At 51.8% G+C, this 20,056-nt stretch overlaps 1 protein-coding gene across 1 annotated transcript in view; it reads right to left on the minus strand.

Annotated features, from left to right (window-relative positions):
- Nucleotides 1–7,734: 7,734 nt before the first annotated feature.
- Nucleotides 7,735–20,056, minus strand: part of LOC128596346 (tripartite motif-containing protein 67-like) — a 104,405-nt gene continuing 92,083 nt past the window's right edge. Inside the window, 5 exon segments of the mRNA XM_053606023.1 lie at nucleotides 7,735–9,122; nucleotides 10,866–11,028; nucleotides 13,754–14,057; nucleotides 15,401–15,539; nucleotides 17,656–17,801. Coding sequence (XP_053461998.1) covers nucleotides 9,057–9,122; nucleotides 10,866–11,028; nucleotides 13,754–14,057; nucleotides 15,401–15,539; nucleotides 17,656–17,801 — 818 coding nt within the window. The 3' untranslated portion in view covers nucleotides 7,735–9,056.

Consider the following 20,056-nt stretch of genomic DNA (forward strand, 5'->3'; position numbering starts at 1 on the left):
CCCTGCGGGACATGCTGGGTGGGGGGCTGGCCTGGACTCTGTGGGGGGGGGCCTCTAGAGCCTTGGCTTTTGAATGAGCCCAACTGGCTGAAAAAGGGTTGCAGAGCCCAGTACTTCCTCTGACAAAGTAACTGGGAAGTTGAAAAGCATTGTTAAAATAACAATGGAAGCTCCTATTGCATTTGGACCAGTAGTGGAAGGAAGCATTTGCTTGTTGTATTAGCCCAATGGGAAAAAACAAGACTTCCTGCCACACAGTGCCACCTCCTGGCACTGCCCACCCTGCCACCAGCTGGTAGCCCAGCTGCTCCCAGCATTGCAGTTGTACCTTGTTTCCTGGATTTTCTCAGCTATGTTGACTGGTCACCTTCTCTCCTCTCCGTATATACTTCAAGCTCAGGCTCTAGTACCTGAGCACTCAGCTGTTTCCTTGTGAGTAATGTTCAAACCCAAACATACCCATACTGAGCCCCGATCTCAAGTCAGAGGACATGCTGGGTGTGAAGAGATACAGATGTGACAGAAGCACAGCGTCCCTGCCCTCCAGGGACTCTTCCTGGGTATGTGTGTGATGACGTGGGTGGCCCTGACACAGGTTGAGTTTCACCTGAGCGAGTCCAGGCAGGTTTCCTAAGAGGATCTTGAAGTCTTGACCAGTTCTGGATTCTTCCTCTGTGTTGTGTCAATCCTGCCTAGGGCCCAGGGACTGTGAAGAAGTGCTGGTCGGGGGGAAGCACGTACCAAGAGGGCAGGGACTGGGCAGGTTCAGGCAGCGGAAACTATTCAGGGTGGAAGGACCATCAAGGTCCGGTTGTGAAGGTTTCTGAGTCACTTGAAGGAATCCATGTGTGATTGGCTTCAAGGGAGGCGCAGGAGAGGTGTGATCCAGTGGATGTTCAAAGGGATTGGTAGCAGGACCGTGAGAGGAGGAACACTGGCTGGAGCCTGAGTCCTGAGCCTGGGAACTTAGGGAATCACAATAGCTACAGAAAAACCAGCTAGTGGGCCCTAACACCAGTGACCATGAGTCCAGAACACCCGTGATGAGCCGGAGTCTATGAGACCCACCAGGTCACAAAGTTGGGTAGGTCCAACATCAATCCCCAGGACACCCAGGGTTAAGTATAAGCAGGCTGTATGGCCCAGGCACCTGTATCATCCCACGTCACAGTGCCTTTCCCCCTTTGGCCCACACCCGACACCATGTGGCAAAGGGGGTAAGATCCTCTGTGCGTGGACGGGTTCAACCCTGATGTGGATGGTGGCACTGTTACATTCTCTTGGCCATGGATCCAAGTCCCACTGCTGCTGAATGGAGTCCAACACTGGTCTCTAGTTATGGGCCTGCCTCTTTGGAGATCAACCAGCCGCCTGGTGGCATGATGGCTACAGTGAATTCTTTGCACCCTTAAAGGGGAAGTAAACCATTTTGATGGGAATAGATACCCATTCATATCATAGGTTTTCCTTTCTTGCCTGAGGACTCTCCACAAGCTCCATTATCTCAAGGGCATGTAGTGTTTGATCATCCCTGGCACAGGGTCCCACAAGGCAACACTGCTTCCAACTGAGAGACCATTTGACAGCAAAGGAGGTGTGAGACTGGCTGTATGCTCTGGGGCCCACTGTCCTGAATCGCTGGCCTGATGGAACAAGGGGGAGGCCTGTCGCGGGTGCACTGAAGTGCCCTTTCAGAGGTGACGCTTTGTGAGCAGGAGGTAGCATTTTCCAGGGAGCAGCCTATTGCCCTAAATCACCTTGAATATCATCACATTTACTATGTATAAAGTGCTGTGTCCCTAAGGGAAAAAAACCATGACTCTTAGGGACCCATTCAGGGAACTGGGGATTCCCAGCCCTACCTCTTTTGGCCCTGTGGACTTAAGAGGTCCTGCTTTGCAAGGGAAGTGTCCCACTGAACTTAGCTTGTTGCCTGGGCAACAAGAGCCACCAACATACAGGGCTGACTGATCATGAATGTCAAGAGGACAGTGCTTCTATCACAGGATGGTAGGAAGGAACATGTTGCCCTAAGGCCATCCATTTGGGCATCGATGGACACTGCTTTTGTCCAAGTTCAATGGTTAACTAGACAAGTGCAGCAACTCTTCACAGAGAGCTCAGGGAGCACAGGCTGACTTCCCCAGGGCTGAGGGCCTGGGTCACAACACCAGGTCACACCGAGGTCACACACACACCCCAAGGTCAGCAGGAGGCAGTGAGTATCAGTTACAGCACCAAGGCAGGGAATGTCATTTGTCACCTTACCTTGTTCTTGTGCCTTATTGGAATTCTGGCAGAGCTTCTCCTTCACACTGTGTAAAGCACAGACTTGTGTGGCCCTGCTGGCAGATTATGATGGACACCATGATGGCCCACTGGATGCCCTTTCAGAGAGGAGAGACTTCTTCCCTCAGCTGCTGAGAGGGGTTAGGGCAGATGGGCTTCAGGTGTTAGCAATTCCCTCAGCCCTTTCTGGGGGGTGGTCCACATGAGGGTGTTGAAGCCCAGGCCTCTCTTCCCAACTTGGGACAACTCCAGAGTCGAGTTGGCCGAGGCCTCTGTTAGGTCTGCACTGAGGCCCCATGCCTCCCTCCAGCCAATCCTGCTTCTGTCCCTTGGCTTCTGTGGGTGTGGACCCCAAGAGCACCCCCTAAGAAGCATTCCACTCTCTAACCTCCGAATCTGCCCCCACCCAGCTGAGCCCACCCACTGAGCCTGTAGGAAGCTGGTCTCAGAGGCTGCCAGAGACCATGTAAGGTGGCTGCCCCAGGGGTCATGACTGAAGAAAGGCAGCGGGGCCAAGTCTTCAGGTCAGACCATCTGGTCTCAGTCTGTGTGGTTCAAGGGGCTGCTTAGTCTCCTAGATGCTCATTGGTTAGGGTGTGTCCCCAACTCACTGTGTGGAACCTGTGACCTGTTTTGGCACCCATAGATTTATCCATATGTCAACTATTAGGTATCTCCAGCCTTCTTACCTGTTGCAGAAATGAATTCCCTGAGCCCGCTGTTGAAGTGGTGCCTTATAATTAAAGTCATATGTCGCCACCTCAAGATTTCCTGGGCACACAAAGCAGAACCACAGTGACCCTGCTGCCCAGCAAGGCCTCCCCTCCAGTAGCCACTGCCCCTCCTAGGGGGTAGCTGGAAGGGTGTGGAGAAAAGTAGATCTTGGTGCTGAGCAGGAATTACAGACTATGCCTTGTCTTTCAGTTGTTGGCAGTGTCAAAAGAATTTATTTCAAATCTGCTTAAGAGTGTGGTAAAACTAAGGTTTTTCAAAAGGTAATACAGAAAGTTCAACCAACCCCCAAAGACCAGAAAACAGTGTTTGCAATTCAAAAAATACAAAGGTTTGTGGGTATTGATACAAAAATTAGAAAAAGGTTGTTTTCCTTACCACTCCCCCATCCACCCCCATGTTTTCAGTGGAACATGAACAGCAATAGGACCAAGAGCTGCCACCAAATACCAACAAGTGACAAAGTGTATGTGATAGGGGAACAGGTGGGGGGAGGAACACGGGTAAAGGAAGGTAGGGAAATGGAAGTTCTGTGGACAGTCAAAACAAGGACATAAATTCTGGTTAGATTCCTTGGCCAGCGTCAAACACCTCTCATGCTCAATACAACAGCTTAGTGTGAAGGCAGCAAGTCCACATCATGCATTTACACCTTCTGCTTCATCTGCTCCCCACATCCTCTCAGTGCTCAGAGTCTGGGGCACTGGATGGCCAGTCTCCAGGAGTGGGAGAGGCCTGAAGGATTGTCTGGGGCTGGGTCTCACCAGGTAAGCACCTGACATGTTCCTGCTTCAGCAGCTGCAGACAGCAACTACCTTCCCAACCCTGATCTCTGTGAGAGGCTTACCTGTGGGCCTTGACTGGTCTGCGGTACCTACATATCCATGGGCCTTCCCCAGGACTAGGGGGAGCCGCTTTGTCCCCCTTGAGCTGTGCTCCTTGAGAGAACAGGACAAGGGTCTCAACCTCCCACCGATTGAAGTCAATGTGCACACTAAAAAAGCCAGGAGCCCCAGCCCCTCAGCAGCTTGTACCAGTGAAGCCTGGTCATTTTCAGTTGTCTGAAAACAACATGCGATAAACAGCTAGTTCCCTCTGCCTTAGTCCAACCAGCCCCCATGCAGCTGTGCCTGGTCACTCTCCTAGGCACTGGTTTCCAAAACCATTCACACTGCAGGGAGATGCAGGAGACCGGCTATGAGTTGAGAGACCCCTTAAATACCAGAACTTAGGTCAAGGAGGCAGAAAGTCAGTTGTTGAAGGGGACAACTTTGAGGACTAACATGAGATTGGTAATGGGTCTCCTATCCACAGCACTCACACAGATGCCATTAAAACGGCAGCACCAGGAGTGTCACTTCATATGGCATATGAAACCTGTCTTAAATGTCTATTTTAACCACTCAAGACCAGCTCCTTGCACCACTCACAAGGAGACTTGGATGGAAGACATCGTGGTCTGAGAACACTCTGGAAAATCACACAGGTATGATTCATTGAACGTGAGCCATTAGCCTAGGAGCAAGAGATGAAAGTCTGCATTTTTTTCTTTAAAAAATGTTGTTCTCTAATCCTCACAATACAATAGAGGAGGTAGGTTAGAATGACTAGTCCCATTTTCGGGTGGGGATACTGAGGCACAGAAAGATTAAGAGATTTTCCCCGACTCATACCAGGAATCAGAACCAGACACTCTAGGTGTCTGAGTGATGACCTTAGTGTCAGGTCATACATGCTGCCCCAAGCTCCCCTGATACTCTTACAGCCTGCATGTGGCTGCAGCTGCCAGGATCTCTTGGTCGTCAGGAAGGAATTGCCAGGGAAGGCAGTCACTGAGCATAGCTACCAGCTCACCTGCAAAAAAAAGAAAGCCCTGAAATTTCCCAGGATAGTCTTTGACTATCTACTAACAACATATGATCAGTTGTCCTTTTTTGTTGTTTTTAACTAATCGAGGGCAGAAGCCCATTAAGAAGGCCCCATTGCTTCAGTAAAATGTGGCCAAAAAATGGCCACAATGTGTTTTGCCTTCTAGGAAGGCGGATGGTGAGTGGGGGCATCTCCAGCCTGTTTCCCTCTACCTGCCCCGCTGAAGATCTAAGGAGAATCCTGGTAACAGTCCATGCAACAGTGAAGTGGGAGGCCCACAGTCACTCTGTAGATTCACATATGACAAACCACTAGCATGACCTACTTGTCCTCAGCTGGGGGTGGCCCCCAGAAGACATTCGGCAATGTCTATAGATAATTTTGATTGTCACAACTAACTTGGGGGTTGCTACTGGCAGCTAGTGGGTAGGGACCAAGGATGCTACTAAATGTCCTGCAGTATACAGGACCCACCCCACAATGTCAGCAGAGGCTGAGGAACCTGGTTCACCCCCACCAGGGTGTAAGATGCTGAGTGACCCACCCCACAATGCCAGCAGAGGCTGAGGAACCTGGTTCACCCCCACCAGGGTGTAAGATGCTGAGTGACCCACCCCACCATGTCAGCAGAGGCTGAGGAACCTGGTTCACCCCCACCAGGGTGTAAGATGCTGAGTGACCCACCCCATAATGTCAGCAGAGGCTGAGGAACCTGGTTCACCCCCACCAGGGTGTAAGATGCTGAGTGACCCACCCCACAATGTCAGCAGAGGCTGAGGAACCTGGTTCACCCCCACCAGGGTGTAAGATGCTGAGCTCCCCCCAGGATTTGGTCCTCTTTCTCCACCTCGCACTGGCTTCAGCCTCATCAGTGGGTGAGCCACCTGCTCCCTGGTGCTGAAACACGTCTTCCCAGCAGGACCAAGCCTTTCACTTGTGTGTAGAATTAAGGCTTAAATGCAAATGTCCCTGGATGAAGTACACAGAGCTCCTGCATTCTGGCTCTTTCCTGAGAGTGCTCTGGTAGGGCAGAGAATAGGGCACCAAGAGAGAAAGAGCGAGGGGGTGCAGAGAGGAGGGAGGCCTGCCCAGCTCCTGTTGAGCTCCACAGAGCCGCCCAGGCTCACTCTGGAATGAAAGCACAGCCTGCCCCACCCAGGTGAGCTACAGAGTACACACTGGGCTGAAGGTGCAGCCCAGAACTAAACACCATTGATAGCTCTTAGTCAGCTACCTTGTGGGTCCGTGTTACCGGTGTCCTCTTTCATTTCACCGGAATCAGTATTTCCCCAAAGGACGGAGAGGGGAAAAGCAGCCTTGGGAAAGTGTCTTCCCCTGCTTTGCAGGGAGCTGGGATATTACACAATGAGGTGCTAGTGGATATGTTTAAAAGAGATTAATCTGAAAAGGAAAAGGCATACACTTTTACCAAACTTGCTCACTAGCAAAGAGCAAACTGCAGAACTACCTTGTGGAGGTATTATTTACAATACAAGACGCCACGTCTCAAACCACTTTCAATTTTTCTTGCTGAAACAGCTCTACAGATTCATACCAAGTTATTCCTCAGCTAGCCCAACCTAAGCATCATCTAGATGTAACTTTTATGTACAAATGTGCCACCATGTTGTGACATGACAGAGAGTTCCGTGGAGGAGGGGACTCCCAGGACCCGCCTGTTTCTCTGAATCCCAGGGCCTTCCTGGACATGGGGAGTTGTGAAGTTCCTTCTTGGCTCTTTGGGTCCCTCAAAGCCACAAGTGTGTGGCATACGCCTGATCTTCTCTTTGAAGTCTGTTCTTGTCCCTGAAAAGTGTTTTTGTGCTGAAGACATGAGAAGTGTCTGTGAAGGACAGCTGGATACTGTCCATGCTTTCCGCCATATTGCTTCTGGACTCTGGGGGTAGTCAGCCCCAGGCTCACTGCTACAGCAGGGAGAAGGGAGGCTCGCTTGCCCCTCTCTGAACTTGAGAGAATTTTCTTCTTAAAGATGCTACCTGGGTTGGTGGCATTTCCTTCCTGCATTTTGCACATCTCCGCTGACCCGAGTAGTGGCCCCCTGGAGGGTGTTACCAAATCCAGGGTGTCCCTGAGCTGCCCAAGCTCTTAAGACAGGTGTTTCCTCTGCAGAGCTGGCTGCCTGGTGACCCATGGTGGGCTGATTATGAGTCTTCCTGTCTAGCTGATCTTCCCCACCCTCCTTCGATTCTCAGGCTGGGATGCTGGCCTCTCGTTTCCAAAAGAGGGCAGGCATTTCCCAAAGCTGATGGTGTCTGGACTTGCCAGCCATGCTACAGTTTCCTGGGCTCTAGAAAAGTGGTATCCCCTCCACGTCCTCAATCTCTAGGGATCTTCCTCATGCTCTGAGCCGAGGCCACCAGAACTATGGCTAAGGATGAAGCTGCAAGAAAGTGGAAGCACAGAGAGTCAGCCAGATGGGCAAGGACTCAGCAGGTCAGGTCTCATGTGATTCCTTCAAAGCCTCTGGGGCAGGAGGGGGAGAGCCAGAAACCGTCTGCCTGGATGACACAGCACGATCCAGACTTCCATGACGCAGGTGGCTCCTGGGACCCCGGCAGCCACACGGCACTGAGCAGCTCCCTGGTGACCCTGCCCAATGGCCTCACCAGCCACATCACCAGCCTCACCAGCTGTCTCACAAGAGACAGCACACTGGGCAGACTTGTGAGCCAAGAGCATGAGGAGTTTTGAGGTAGGATTGTCGCGTCCACTGGACTGACGGGAGGATCTGCACAGCCCAGGCAAGTGTCACTCAGAAAGCAGGCACAGGGTCCGAACAGGAAGGCAGCTTCTAGGAAGCACGGTTGGCCTACAGGCAGGATTAAGAACATCCAATCCAGCAAATAGGTGAATTATTCCCCAGCCTCAGAGATAAAATGCTACATAGATAAAATACACTCTTTTAAAAAGGAGAGAGAAAGGTTATTACCAGGTAGGGCTGGAGGTGGCAAGTGGCAGGGATGAAGAAAGAAGAGAGGAGAGGAGGGATCTCCGGGAACAGAGCCCCTGGAGAAAGGTGTCTCCAAGAGGTGGGGATGCCTCAGTGAGAACCAATCTTAGAGAGAAGGTTGGTGTTGCCAGGAAGGAGGAGAGCAGCCCTGCCTGGCATGTGGAGCCGGGCACTCCCATTCTGGGAGACAATAGTGCCCTTCTGCTTCCTGCCTTCTCCAAGGGTCATGACACCCCATGAAGGCAGAGCCAGGCCTGCCTGCCAGCCAGCGGGCCATTTGTGTTTGTGTTGCTTTCATGATGGTGGGGGGAGGGTGTTGGATTCGAAACACAGGGTGGACCAGCTGTGAGCAGCTTTCCCAGGGTGGCACATCATAAGAACTTCTGAGTCTGAGAGTGGTACAGCTTAGAAGAGCAACTTGGATATGTGTTTAATTAACGTCTTAGAGGGCCACTTCCAGAAAGAAGCCACCACCAGGTGAAGACTCATCACATAGGCGTTAAAATTCAGGTGTTTTCGTTTGTGTTTAAAATCTAAGAACTAAGTAATGAAAGAATTTCAGCAGACTGTCACACCGATTGGTTGATTAACAAAGGGCCTAAGGAAGAGATTTAGAAGGTTCTCAATAGTTCAGTGAGGCAGGAAAACTCAAGCATTGATGATTAACACCCCTTCATATCAACCCCAAATTAGGTCTGCAAGCAGCAGATCATACTAAAGACGCCAGGACCAGGAAACTGGAGGTGAACTTTCCCAGCAAAGATGAGAACCCGCAGCCTAGGTGCTCTGGGGAGGAAGGATGTCCCAGCAGGGAGCTAACCCTTGGGCATCTGGGATCACCATACACACGGACAGCTCCCTGACACCTGCTCTCAGAAGGCCAATCTCAAAGTCTGCCTTCCTCTCTCCCTCCAAAAAAAAGACAACCTTTGAAGACAGAAGGCAGGAAACAAAGCCAAAATGTGAAAGCCTCCTCACTCCCTTGAGAAAGGTCCTTTTTTGTTGCATTTGTGACATTTGAGTGGAATGGCCTGCAGACCCACTCCCCATCCCCCAAAGGAAACATGTCTCTAAGATATTCCAGGACTGCAGGGTTGCACCCATGACCTTCCCATCCTGCCCTTGTGGGTTATTTGAGCTGCACAAGGATAGCGGGGAGCTCAGTCACAGGCCGGGCTGGATGCTGAGCTGGGAACTAGTTGCCTGAGAGCTTTGGCCTCCCCAGGCTTGTTGGCACTTCCAGTCCTGTGTGCAGGGTGACCTGGAAAAGAAGATGGGAATTTGAGGGTGGGAGAGGCTGCCCCCCGGGCCCTGAGGACTCTGATGGCAGGCCAGCAACACACAGTGTCCTCTGCTTGCTCGAGGGCCATCCCACACAGCAGCCCAGGGCTGCTTGACATCATTGAACAGCTACTTATCACGTTGCTCAGCAGCATGAATTAGGGTCCACGATGGCTTGCCCTCCTTCCTACTAATAGGAAATCACCCCACTGACTGGCCTCTTCTCTGGGCAGACATGCCCGAGACCAGGCAAGGTGACCCTCTGTGCAGTAGGAGCTGTGGTTCTCACGGCTGTATGTTTGAGTCTCCTTTCTTTCCAGGGCCCTCTTTCCCTTCCTATGCTGTTCTATTCATCCTATAGAATAATGGCCCACCTTTCAGGCTGCCTCAAACACCTTTGGCAAATGAGTGAAGGTACAAATCAATCAATGACTGGTCAATATAGACCCATCAATATTCAGTGGGTACCGCCAAGCAGGACCCTCCTCTCCCCACCTCCCATTACCTACCCCAGGGGCAGAGGACTCTACTAGACACAAAGGATGGCACCCCTGTTGCTCTCTCTCCCTCACACGCTCTGTGCTCTCATTTTGTCTGCCTGTTTCAGGCCTCCTGTCCTATCAGCACCTCAAAATTGCCATCACAGAGTCCCTGCTCATTCCAAGTGAATTGTCAGGCCTCGGCTAAAGTAGAAAAATACCAGTTAACTCCTGGCAAATTTCTGGGCTGCAAGTGCTCAACAAAATGAAATAAGTCTAGTTCACTCCCAGGATAAATGAAGAAGTACTAATTGATTTCTTGCTTCTAGTTCACTCCAAGTTTCTTGCTTGGCTAACTCCCTGGGAAATAGACCGGGAGGTACCAACTGTTCCCAGGCTGACCTTTAAACAATACCAGGTGGGGAAAATACCGAAACTAAGATGTATAGAAGGAAAATATTAAAACAAAGATGTATGATGTATGGCTAACTGCAAACTTCTGCTTATGTACAATGCTTCCTTGCTGCCTACCCAAATGCACCTAGACAGCCTGCATGCCAACCAGGATGCAGACCAAGCCTTAAAAACCCAACCCCTTAAGCACTCGAGGCTGCTCTCAAAAACCCCACATTGGGACACTGAGGCAGTCACTGGTCGGCTCTTCAATAAAGGGACTCTGCTATGAATTAGGCTTGTTTGGCAGTGTAGTCTTTGTGGAACTCCTGGGCACAACAGAACAAGTCAGAAAGGACTGCCTGGCCAGGTGTGGTGGCTCACACCTATGATCCCAACACACTGGGAGGCAGAGGGACAAGGACTGCTTGAGGCCAGGAGTTCGAGACCACCCTGAGCAAAATAGCAAAAGACCTTCTCTCTAAAAAAAGAAAGAAAGAAAGAAAAAAACCCTAGCCATGCATGGTGGTGTGCACCTGTAGCTCTAACTGCTTGGGAGGTTGAGGCACAAGGAGATTGGCTGAGCCTAGGAGTTCGAGGCTACAGTGAGCTATAGTCATGCCACTGCACTAGAGCCTGGGTGAGAGAGTAAGATCCCATCTCTGACAAAATTAAAATTGCATAAATAAACAGAAAGGGGCTGTCTCAAGGCAGGCTGATAGGTAAGTTTTGTCTGCAAGGGCACTGTGGTCAGCTTCTCACAGCCCATTTACCCCATGTGCCCTGCAGACAAACAGGGGGAGTAGCCAGGCCAGCACTGCTCCGGGGGTGGGGGGAGCGATGCTTGGTACCTGCACGTTGCGATTGAGGCTGAGGGCCGGCATGAAAACCCCATCCACGTGGCTGAAGGCCGTGGGGCCCTGCTGCTGCCCATTGATGAAGAAGGTCAGGGTGTGCTTGTTCAGGTCCAGCACCACACCAACGGTGGCCCCCTTGCACACACCTCCTTCCGTCCTGGGAAGAGAAGCCTGGGAAGATCCGTCACTATGCTCAGCCTGTGATGCAGGTGGGTACCTCTCAAGAGAATACTCAGGAGAATTACTTAAAAGGATGCAGAGAACACTCTCACCTAAAAACATGGCCCCCAAGGTGGTGGGCCCTATTCTGGGCATATGAGTCCTTTGTGAAAGGGACACACCCTGGTATTGGGCATGCATGAAGATTCTACCCTGCTGCACAACCCCTCCCTTCTGAGAGTGACTGTCTGAGACCTGCACACCAGGCACTCAGGGTTTTGATGAGTGTGTCACCTTTGAAACTGTGGAGCATGGGTAAGAAAGGTGCCTTTACCTGCTAAAGGAAACTACTAACTTGGTGCCCTATTCTGTCAGCCAAGGGAGGATATGGAGCTCAGTGAAGATGCAGACATCCCAGACTTTGAAAAGCCCCCCTGACTTTGGCTCACCTCCTAGACACATCATAGCAGCCCTTGAAATGGCAGGAGGACGGATAATGAATTTGGAGTCCAGTCCTCTGGCTGAGTTGCCATGCCCCTCTGGGCCCCACAGAATGTAAGGGAATCATTAAATGAGGAGCACTCTCCCCAGGGGGCCTTGGCTGATCTTGCCTTGTCCCCAAGAGCCAAATCTCGCTTTAAGGGCTGAAGTCTTCGTCTTCCATCTCTGCTAAGAAAACCACGTTTCTCCTTTCTGATTAGGAATGGGTCGATCAGCTGGAAGGAGCAGTGTGAAGGCTCACAACTGAAAGTCGTGACGAGGACGTGGTGGACGAATGGAGGGTATTTCCTGGAAAGTCAGGTTCCCCCAAGGTGCAGGGGGAGGGGCTGTGGGAGGATGCGGTGGGAGGGAAGCCAGAGTGAAGACTGGGCTGTTTGTGCTATTTGGACGCTGACCCCAAGATGGCAGTAGTGAGCTAGGGCCCAACTTCCTCAGCCCAGGCTTCCTCTCCAATAGCGTTCAGCTCACAAAAGGGCTGCATACCTGGGGGACGTGGGAGGGCGTGCAAGCAGGGCAAACTCCTCCCTTGGCTTTCTCCCAGCCCCTGCTTTCCTTCTGCTCCTCCTATGGAGGAGACACCCAGGGGCTGGCAAGGGCAGTAAGAGCCAGAGAAGCGCTCACTCGCCGGTCCACCCAGACGGTATCATGCCCATGCCCAGGAGAGGGGAGAAGTCTGCCCTACACAGGGGCGGGAATCCTGATTTCAATCCCAATAGTACCACTAATCAGCCATGTAACTCAGGCTGTTATTTGACTTGTCTAAGCACCTAGTCCCATCATCTGTAAAATGATGATGATACTAGAACTTTCACGAGGATTAAGAAATCAAACACTTCAGGTGCTTCTGACAGCATCAGGCCTAAAGTTAAGTGCTCAGTAAATGCTCACTGTTAACAGTCCTGTCAGCAGGCAGGGTATCTGGGTACTGCTTTGGCTTAGGCAAGCAGATGGGGCTGGACTCCGCCCCTCTGTGGGCAGGAGGAGGGAGGAGAGTGATCAGCTGCAGCGTCCAGGCAGAGGGACAGAGCTGCCTGCCTTCCAGCAGACCTCTGGACAGAAGAGGCGTTACCCCTTCTGGTAGGCAAGGCAGGTGGAATCCTGAGTGCTCTCAGACACGTCCCCGGCCCAGACCAGACCTGGATCTCCCATAAGTGAACTCTGGGTCCTCCCAGTGAAGAGAGGGTGCCCTGGGGACTGTTTGCAGAAGCTGCAGGCGGGAGCCTCCAGGGCCAACTGCCCAGAGCTGGGGTCCTCTGCAGTCAGATCCACAGGCTCCTCACCTCTCCTGGGTGGGCAGACCAGGAAGGAGGCCCCAGAACAAGAGGTGGCTCCAGGTGGCTGCTACTGCTGCTCTCTATTTCTGGGTTCCTTGGCCAGTGCTGGTCTGGGGATTCTCTACCCACCGGGTCCACACCACATACATGCTGGCCGGTTGGAGCTAAGAATCCTGGGGGCGGGGGAGGGGTTAAAGATGCTGAGATATGGTGGAAGTGAGGAGGCTTACTGCCTTCTCTTTGTCTGAGGAGAGAGGCCAAGGCACCTACAAATCTCTGGAGGCCCAGACATTTGGGGGTAGCCTTGAAGGGATGAGTCCTTTGTGAAAGGGAGACACCCTGGTATCACCCTCAGGAAGCCCCAGTAGTGACACTGACTTCTCTTCCCCAGAACCTGAGTCTCCAGTGTCCACTGGGTAGCACCATTCCCTCAGGTTGGACCCTCACGTGTGGGCGCCCTTATTAACAGACACATCAGCAGTGGGCACCCAGCCAGGCCCCCCTCCCAGGCCTGCCTGCTGAGGGCTCTGCCAAGGCTCAGGCCCATGGGACACCAGGGTGGTGGCAGGGTTGTTCCAGGCAGACAGCCAACAATGACCTGGTAACAGCTGTGACGATACCAGACACAGTAGTGCCCCATTAATGTTCTGCAGGCACTTAAACTTGGACTGGTAGCTGCAAAGAAAAGTGGAGCAGAACCAGAAAGAAAACCAAGAGCTGAGGTTTCCTACTGTGTGTTTTGATGGGTGACTCAGGAGACACCTGGGCTGGGGCTGTCTGATCACCTGGGCTGCATGTGGAAATGGCCACTTCTACCTGGTCAGAGACAAAGCCTCTGGGGAAACAAGAGACCAGAGTTGCTAAAAACATCCCCCCATTCCTGACAGCTGGCCTTGGGGACAGAAGGAGGGACACTGGCCCGCCCCCAGGCAGTGCCCCCGCACACACCTGTTGGTGTGGGAGTTGCAATGCACGAACCAGCTTCGGTTGTTGTCCACGTACATGGCCCAGACCTTGTCGTCCTTGCCCAGCATCATGTCTTTGACCACACTGGCCCTGGCCACCCCGAAGGCGAGACCTGGATGGCTGTTGTAGGGGTCCACATGCAGCTCCCAGTAGTGCACACCCTTGGAGAACGCGGCCGTGCCCAACACTACCCAGTCATCATAGCTGCTGCAGGTGGCTGTTTGGTTGTCATCGGATAATATGATGTCCCGGTGCCCAGAGTTGGGGTCAAATGTAAACCAGGCCACTGAAAAGGACATGGGGTGAGAGGAGCAGGGTCAGGCAGTGGAATTTGCTAGCTGTCTCTACTGGGCTCAGAGGCCTGGACTCAACTCAGCTCTATTAGAGAATAGCACCCAGCATCAAACTATCTTCCCTGTATAACTGCCATCCACTTCACACACACACACATGCATGCACACACATACAAACACACTTGTGCACCCTGCTATATCCAAGTTCCCAGTCCCATGAACCCAGCCTTGCCAAGGAACAAGGGTTCCTTGGGGTTCAACCCCAAATTGAGATGCCTTACACAGGGGCTGAGTCTCTAACACCCTTCTGAATGTTTCTCCGGGGCTGGAGATCATGTGACATAGATGTAGATGGCCCACCTCATAGGTGGGATGTGGCCGAGGTCACAGAGCTCAATTCTCTGTTCTGCAACCCATCAGGTGGTGTCCCCTTCTATTTTCCAAACCCCTCAGTCTGTGGGAAGTGAGGCCCTTACTCTGAAATTGTGAGCATAACATACAAAGCGAGGACCCCCCCCTTGGGCTGGGGGTGCTGGGGTCAGAGAGCAGATGAGCTCTTCTTCAGAGTGTACACAAAGACTGTGGGCCATGCCATGTCAGAAGAGCTGTGCCCTTCCACACCACCACTGCTGCTCCTCCTCCTCCTCCCCACCCCCGGAAGCTGTCCAGTGGGGTCAGTCAGGGGCCTGTGGACAAGCACAGGACTAGTGCTGACCTTGGGGCTGGTGGGAGTGGGAAACTATGAATGAAATGTGAGAGGGGCCACTCCTGGGCAGTGCCTGTGGAGCAGGACTGTCTCTGGAACGTGGCTTTTATGCCACCGTCACTTCTCACTAAAGACTCAGACGATCAAAATTCCACCCAACACTGACGTGCTGTTGTTTCCTATACCTGGAGAGGATGCAGACAGATGCATAAACTGTCAGGCCTGACTCCGGCCCTGGGTACCCCAGGGACATGTTCCCGTGGGAGAGGGAGCCTGCCTGTGCTAACCACATTTAGTCCCCTGTTCCAGGTCCAACAATGCGAGGAAAGAAAAGTTTCTTTCAAGGCTTGTGGGCAGTGAGCTGGGTGTGCAGACTCCGGATGGGTGGGTGCACCCTTTCCAGCCCCTCCTTCCCTCCATTCCCTCCCTCTTCCATCAAAGCAGCTGATCCTGTCCCCCACCCATGGATGAAAGGGGGTTGGGCCTGAGGGTTCACCCAAGGCCCCAGAATGGCCCAGTACGGAGAACATAGCTGCGCCCAGTACCCCCGGTCATCAGGGCCGCTGCAGGTGTGTCGAGTTGGATAAAATGGTGCATCTCTTCCTCCCACTGAAGGCCCCCGGTGCTCACCATCAGACGTCTGCAGGACGACCGTTTTACTGTAGGGCCCGACACCAGAGGAGTTGAAAGCCTTGACCCGGGCGTTGTAGGTGCTATTAAAGTGGAGCCCATCAATGGTGCACAGCGTCTCCTTGCCCACATACACTTCCTGAAAGAGAACCAGGCTGCTCATCAGCCTCCTCCAGCATTGGAAAATTCCTCCTAGGAAACAATCTCTGGAAACACAGGGACATTAAGGTGCCATTGCTCATGGGCAGTCCCAGCTACTTGGGACTTGGGAGGTGGAGGCGGGAGGATCCTCTGAGCACAGGGGTTCAAGGTGAGCCAGGGCAGCATAGTGAAAACTTGCCTCTAAAAAAATTGTTTTTAATTAAAAAAAATTAGAAAATTAAGATAAGTATTATTGCCCTAATAGAACTTAATGAATAAAGAAAATAACAACCAGTTGCGCCCGGGTCACAGGTCGTGACCAAGGCGAGCACTAACACCTTCCTGTGGGCTGCCTGGCCCTCTGCCCGTGAGACTGGAGGAGGGGGCTGGAGCCAACTAGAACATCCTGCCTCTGCTGAGGTCAACCCTCTCAGACAAGACTCTGGACCCCTGGGGAATGTCTGTTTCTTCTCCCACTCTGAGGTTAGCACCTCCCACTCCTTGGCCCTCCTGAATCTGCTATTTTCCCAGTCTCCCCAGAGGAAGAGACATTTGTGCACCCCAATGATCCTTTTCTTGGGATTTACTTTGCTTCCTCCTCTCTGCAAACTTACCCTTGTCCTATATGTCATTCCATTCTGCTTAGTTGGTCTGAAACTTCTTTCCTGCCTGTTCGTCTAGGGGGTGGCTCTTCACTTCTTAGTCACTCCCACATGCATAAATCCAGGTATTGCATAAGGTATTTTAATCTTCACAGAAACCCAGGAGATGGTTGTTACTTTCCTTGTTTTACACACAAGGAGACTCAGAGAAGGACAGGGAACTTGCCTATAACTGCAGTTAATATGTTTAGGAGCCAACGTTCAAATCCAGGTCTGGCCTCATTCAAAGCCCCTGCTTTTCCCACTAAGCGATGCTATTCCTCATCAACCCCAGTCCTTGGGTCTAGTTTGTGTTAGCAGTCGTATCTCAAAGACAAGGGACCATCTTTGAGTCCTGTGGCTGCCTCTTTTAACACTTTCGGTCTCTTTTTCTTCCCATTTTAAAAAACATGGGTTTTCCTCTTGGTTTCTGGCGAAGGACCTCTTTCATTCCCAGCTTATTTGCTCAACAGGAGTGACAGGGGTCCACACCCAGTCGCTGACCTGTCTCCTGGCTCAAGCTACCTCCTGTCACGTCCCTCAAAGCCCATAGTCACGTGGAACTCAGTCATTCCCAAGGAAGGGCTACAGTTATGTCCCCAATGCTTACATTCTTGTATTTTTCAAACAAACATGAAAGTACACATGCATAAATCCATCTCAGCGAGGTTTGCTAAGTACATGCAACTCCCTGAGAGAAGAAATGCAAGGATTGCTATGATTGCAGTGGTTTGCTCTCTGAGTCGTTTGTCTTCTCAGGGCAGAAAAGGAGGTGGTGTGAGGAGGCCCAGAGGTTGTGCTCCCTGATGCTCGTATCAGCCTGACCTCCACTGAGTGAAATATCACTGCAGTGCTCTGCTAGGGATCTGGGGTCTTGGGTCTGGGATCTGGGGGTCTGGGGCTGTCTCAGGGTTTCCAGCAGATGGGGGCGTAGAACATGCATTTCTGGCTAAGTTCCCTCAATGGGGACACGGATGTAGAATGACGTCCCAACAGTCATTTATCAAGCATCTTCTTCAGGCCAGCACCTTGCCAGGTATAGGAGGGCCAGGACTGCCTCCCCTGCTCCAGAAACGTATGCCTCCCCAGACAAGACCAACACAGGTGAAATAATTTGTGACCCAGACAAGGCAAGGGGAGATCTGTCAAGGGAATGGGTGCTCTGTGTGGGGAACCAGGGGTCAGCGAGGAAGGAGGTACATGCAGGTGATGTACTGACAGGGCCTGCATCTGTCCTCCCAGGAAAATCATCCTGACACTCCCTGTGGCAGACCCCTCTACTTGCAGACCGTTCTGCCTGCAGGCCCTGGGCCTGGACCCTGTGCTCAGGAGGGAGGCTCCCGCTCCTGTGAGCCCGGGCCAACCAGTATTGTCGGTTCTTGTGGTCAGTGCCCCTCCGGCTGGCAGCAGGGCTGTGGGCAGCTACCCAGCTGGTACAGGCCCCACCCCAACAAAAAAGCAGCAGGACCTTACCCGGAACTGCCCCCCAGCGCCATCGTCCAGCTCTAGGATATAGCCATCCACAGGGCTGTGGGTGAAGGGAGGTATCCTCCAGGCCAGCGTGACACTGTTATTGCGGGTACAGCACATCTCCAGCTGCAGCAGGGGCACGGGTGGCACTGTGATAGGGGCCCACACAGGTTAGCATACGATGCCTTCAGAGGGGCCCAGCTCTGTCCCCCTGCACCACTCCCACCCCAGGGGCTCCTGGGGCCCAGAGGATCCTAAGGCTGAATTCCTTCCCTGGCTGCCCTTTGGTCACTCTCCACCATACAGGAGTCAGTCTGCAGGTGAGCAGGGGGTGGGGGCAAGCACAGGGGACCCTGAACTTCTCAACTGGAGAGGGTATCCTAGGATCTCAGAGGGCCCAGGGCAGACAAGCCTATAATGCAGTTGGCTCTCATTCCATCTGCCCACTGAGACTTGTGAGGAACAGGCACCTCCAAGGCACAGCATGAGCCAACATGGACATAGTAAGGGCCAGGCCATGGCTGGCACCCAGGACTGGGCAGGGGAGCAGGTAAACTTAAACCTTTGGCTGGGAGCATTTAAAAGGTCAAATGACCTGACCTGGGCAAGGGAAGCAGTCCTAGAGTACTAGACGGTCAACCAGAAGAATTAAGAATCTGAATGAGCTGGAGGCGGAGCAAGATGGCAGCCGAGTAACAGCTTCCTTGCATCTGGGCACCGTGAGTCTGGGGAGATAGGACTCCAGGCATCTCTGGCTGGTGGGAACTGCCTATCATCACTCCTATGAAGATACAGGGAGTCAGCGAGAGACTTCTGGACCCCAAGAGGAGGACTAAAACAGTGGAAAACCGGCAAGTGGTCGCGTGTGTTCAATCCGTCTAAACCCGCCCACAACTGTAAGTTCAGTAGCAGCAAGACTGCAAACCAGAAAGGCCTTACCTGTGAACTGTTTTGATGTTCTTGGACTTGGCACTGAGTTGAACTGCCTTGGGGAAGGCCTGAGCGGGAGTGCGGAGAACTTTGGCCGTTGTCTAGGGCCCCAGTCTGAGCCGCTGAGCCAGACGGAGCTAATAGTGTTTGGCGGTGGGTCACACGGATCCATTGTCAGTGATCTGCCCCGGCAAGCTCCGCCCTCAGGGTCGCAGAGCTAGAAACGGGTGGGAGCTGGTAACCCAGCAACCAAGTAGCCTAAGGGTGGGGTTTGAGCCGCCTTGCAGCCCTAACCCTCAGGGGCAGAGTTAGACCGGTTTTGGCACACTGGGTAAGTGGACAGCCACTTCAGCAGTGATTCCAGCGAGAAAGCTGGGAAAGCTTCTGCTCAGCAAGTTTACAAGTTCAAAGTGCCTTTTAAGTAGGCTGAAGAGAGATTTTGGGTGTCTACCTGCTGGGGTTTGAGAAATCAGCAGCCTCGAGTCGTATCAGAACTGTGACTAACATCTCATACCCCAGAAGACCACGTGTTGCCCAGACAATATTCAATAACATATACAAACTGCTTTGTTTTTGGTTGTGTATTTTTTTCTTTTTTTTTTGGTTTGGTTTTTTTTTTGTTTGTTTATTTTGACGTTGCTGATGTTCTTTTGTTTTTTTAATTTCAATCTTTTCCACACAGATTCCTTTTTCTTTCTCAATTTTTCTAGTTTAATTATAATTTCCCATTGCTGCCTTTTTTAATAACTTCAACTTCATTTTTGCTAGTGTTTCTACCGATATAATTTGGTTTTTCACCCAATTTAATCCCCGTAAAGTTTTCTGTTTGCTTCTTTTGGTTTGATTTATAGCATTTTTGTCTTTCCTCTCTACTTGGTGGAGGTGGGGTACTGTGTCTGATCAGGTTAGCAAAGAGCTGCTGACCTCAAGGGAACCACGCAACTGGGTACCCCCAGAAGGTGGGGTTTTTTAAAGTTGTGTCAAAGTACCCTACTGTACACCTATATTGCCCTGTCTCCCTCTTTCTGTGCCTCTCTTCTTTTTGTCAATATTCCTTATAACCACCCCCTCTCCTTTCTCTATCTTTCTTTTTTTCTTATCACTCGGTCCTCCTTTCTTTCATCCCCTTTTTTTGCTCTTCAACCTTCTCACCCTTCTGGTCCTGTAACCCTTAGTCCACAGGCACAAGAACTTAAAGAGCAAGAGGAAGTGAAAGGAAAATTAGGGCAAGGAAACAGATAAAAGAAATCACTCATGAGGAAGAATCAGCAGAAAACTCCAGGCAACATGAAGAACCAGTCTAGAACAACCCCACCAAGGGACCATGAGGTAGCTACTGCAGATGATTCCACCAGTATAGAAATGTTAGGAATGACAGAAAGGGAATTTAGAATACACATGTTGAAAACAATGAAAGAAATGATGGAAACAATGAAGGAAATTGCTAATAAAGTGGAAAATAATGAAAAGGAAA

The sequence above is a fragment of the Nycticebus coucang genome, chromosome 10 (assembly GCF_027406575.1).
Source record: "Nycticebus coucang isolate mNycCou1 chromosome 10, mNycCou1.pri, whole genome shotgun sequence".
NCBI classification, from domain to species: Eukaryota; Metazoa; Chordata; class Mammalia; order Primates; family Lorisidae; genus Nycticebus; species Nycticebus coucang.